The sequence below is a fragment of the Merops nubicus genome, unplaced genomic scaffold (assembly GCF_000691845.1).
Source record: "Merops nubicus isolate BGI_N331 unplaced genomic scaffold, ASM69184v1 scaffold35785, whole genome shotgun sequence".
Classification (NCBI taxonomy): domain Eukaryota; kingdom Metazoa; phylum Chordata; class Aves; order Coraciiformes; family Meropidae; genus Merops; species Merops nubicus.
The window spans coordinates 4,308-7,334 of NW_008609536.1; the positions used below are offsets into that span (position 1 = coordinate 4,308).

General features: G+C 42.6%; 1 protein-coding gene across 1 annotated transcript in view; it reads right to left on the reverse strand.

The window, feature by feature from the left end:
• Positions 1–566: 566 nt before the first annotated feature.
• Positions 567–3,027, reverse strand: part of LOC103773262 (lethal(3)malignant brain tumor-like protein 4) — a 29,128-nt gene continuing 26,667 nt past the window's right edge. The window contains exon 19 of the mRNA XM_008940625.1: positions 567–695. Coding sequence (XP_008938873.1) covers positions 567–695 — 129 coding nt within the window. The remainder of the gene's footprint in view (positions 696–3,027) is intronic.

A 3,027-nucleotide genomic window follows, 5' to 3' on the forward strand; every position in this document is an offset into this window, starting at 1 on the left:
CCAGGGTATTAGACCAGGATCAGTAGGAGAAAGTCAAATTGGAAAATCTGAACTGAGAAGGTCAGCTCTAGTCACAGCGTTGAAGGATAGAGATGAGTTGCTCTGAAGTGAATCTTCTTCCTATTTTCTTACACTCTTCTCAGAGTTTTTACACATATAGGCTATATTAAACATGCTGGTGATAGGTCAGTCTCTCTTTCAGGCACTATCATGGGTCATTTTACTCATAAAATGTCTTCTTCTACTAAAGAAAGTAATTTCTTTACTTGTAACATTTTCTTCTTGTGATTGCAGCCCCACCGATGTTACCTTGGACTCCCCTTATAACTGGAGGTTTCTTCTAGATCTCAAAGAGATTGATATATCAAAACCAAATTCAATTACAAAATATAATAATATCCTCTTCTTGGAAGTGAAACTGCCTCATACTGCAAACGGTGGCAGAATTTTTATTTTTAACAAGTCTTACTTAAAATCCATTTAAGTCCTAATCTAAGTTTTGGGCACGTTGTAAAGGCCTCAGTTGAAGATTTATTCCCTGAAAATTCCTTGTGGGCGAAGAGCTCTTAGTTGTCTTCTGCATGCTTCAGCATGAGGATGGCATTGTAGATCTTCAGGGCAGGGCCCAGCTTGATGTTGAGTATTTTGATGATGTCGCTCTGGTTCAGGAGCAGGAAGGCCACACCATCTATCTGCTACAGGTTGGAAACACAACGTAAGACAGAGATTACCATCCAGAGAGAGGCAGGATTCTCACCTCTGGTCGTTCAATTAAACAACTCTTTGCACTGAGGAATGAGAGTCTGAACACAGGCCTCAAGACTGAAACCTTTTATTTCTTCCTCATTCTGTCCCCCACCCCCAGTGAGCTCCCAGCCACGTTCCCTTGCCAAGGGTCTCTGACCTCATCTAGCAGCACTTTTTCTAGAAACAGAGAAGCCCAGGTGTGGGCAAGGCTTGTGGAGAGACCACGAGGAAGATGCTTGTTCATTAAGCTTTATATTCGCTGTAATTGCTCTCTCAAAAGCCAACAGCTGTCAAAAAATCCTACGGCCTATTCACAATCTGTGGCCAGAAATGAGATCAGGAAATCCAGAACACGAGTCTTCAGGAGGCAGTTATCCAAGAATTAATATATTACACTGATCTACAATGATTAGAAATGTAAAATCACCATTTCCCAGTGCATTCATTACACGCTGTCACTGCACAGACTCTTCAACCCTTTCTTAAGCTGTTCAGCGTAAAAAATTAAGGCCAAATGCCCTTTTTCTGCCTTTTTTTTTTGGGTCAGCTCTGCTATGAACCTTGCAGATGAAAAAAATTTCTGAGATGTGAACATCTGGCTACTCTCTCAACCAGGACATACTATGACCACAGCCAACAAGTCTCTGTTTAAAGGAGAAACAGGAGGCTCCTGTGAAATTGTTTTCAATGACACTAAAGGGGCTTGCTCAGCACATGGTAAAAAAGATCCTGTGTCATATAAACCAAGGCAGAGTAAAGACACGTTATCTGTCTGGGCTTCCACAAGCTCTCCTAATCCATTAGCAAGTAGATATTTGATCAGACTCAACATAAGCAAACAAAATTATATACTAGTGTGAAAATGCAGGATGCTCCAGGTAGCAGTGAGTGAAGTCACAGCATATTATTTTAAGAAAAGGTTAAAGATTTCCTTGGGTTTACAAGAGCATCCACAGAGACAATGTAGATATAATTAATATAAACCCCAAAATGCTGCAGGGAAGAAGCCAAAGATTAATGGACACAGACAAACTGTGTGTGGCTCCCTAAGTAATCCCATTAAAGTCCATTTACAGCATCTCATCCTCCTGCTCCATGTTCACCAGCACAGCAGACACTCAAATCACCCAGAATAACAATTCCTCCCTTTCTGTAGTCTTCCTAACTAGGACTTTTCTGGATGGCAACCACTTGTGGAAGAGGATATATTGAATAAAACTGGACAAACATAATTAAAGCAAAGAGCTGGGAGAGCCAGGAGATTTGGTCTCCCCTTCTCTAACCACACAAGGGACTATTAGGAAGTTACTCAAGCTCCCAGTATGTACACTGGAAATGACAGCAGAGCTCCCAGTTCAAAGATTGCCACACAACATCCCCAAATATTCTCTGCAAGCTGCCTAGAGTCAACACAACTGCAATGAACGTGTTCAAAATATCTTGGAACAAATGAACTGCTCCATAAATTAAATAAGACAGAGTGAAGAGCAGCAGAAAACTGCTGGAAAACAGTCCTGCATTTCAAAACAATTTTGCATCCAGTATTATTACTATGCCTCATTTTCACTGCACTGCCTCAAAAGATGCTTGTTTTAAAGAGACCTTCCTTGAACTGGACTTAGAAACAAGCCTGTGCTTCAGTATTCCTTTCTTTGCTCCATCTTATTTGGATGGTTTTTAAAATTCTGTGCACAGTTTGTTCTCTCCGTTCCCAATGTAAGCAACAACTTATCCTGCTCCCCCCCTCGCCGAGAGAAGTCTGCAAGGGATTTATTTATCCTAAACAGCAAGTACTCAGAGGCCTGATTACAGCTAATGGACAACGTGAGTGGAGTTCAGCAGGCCCATCACTCACACCTAAATTCTGGCCAAAGCCAAACTGCTACAAGGGTTTTAAAAGCAACAATTTGAGTTGAGCATAAACCTGAAGAACAATGCAAGCCCCTCTAGCCTGGCCTGGGGAATCATACCCTGAGGCTGTAGAAAGTCAGGTATTCAAACAGACTCACAGAATTATTTAGGTTGGAAAAGACCTTTGAGTCCAATCAAGGGAAGGTTCCCCTCAGCCCACGGGATTTAGGCAGAGATTCACAGAATGTTAGGGGCTGGAAGGGATCTCAAAAGATCATCTAGTCCAACCCCCCTGCCAGAGCAGGATCACCCAGAGTACATCAGCCAAGCCTTGAAAGTCTCCAGAGCTGGGGACTCCACCACCCCCTGGGCAGCCCGTCCCAGGGCTCTGTTACTCCCACCACAAAGAAGTTCTTCCTTATCTTCAGG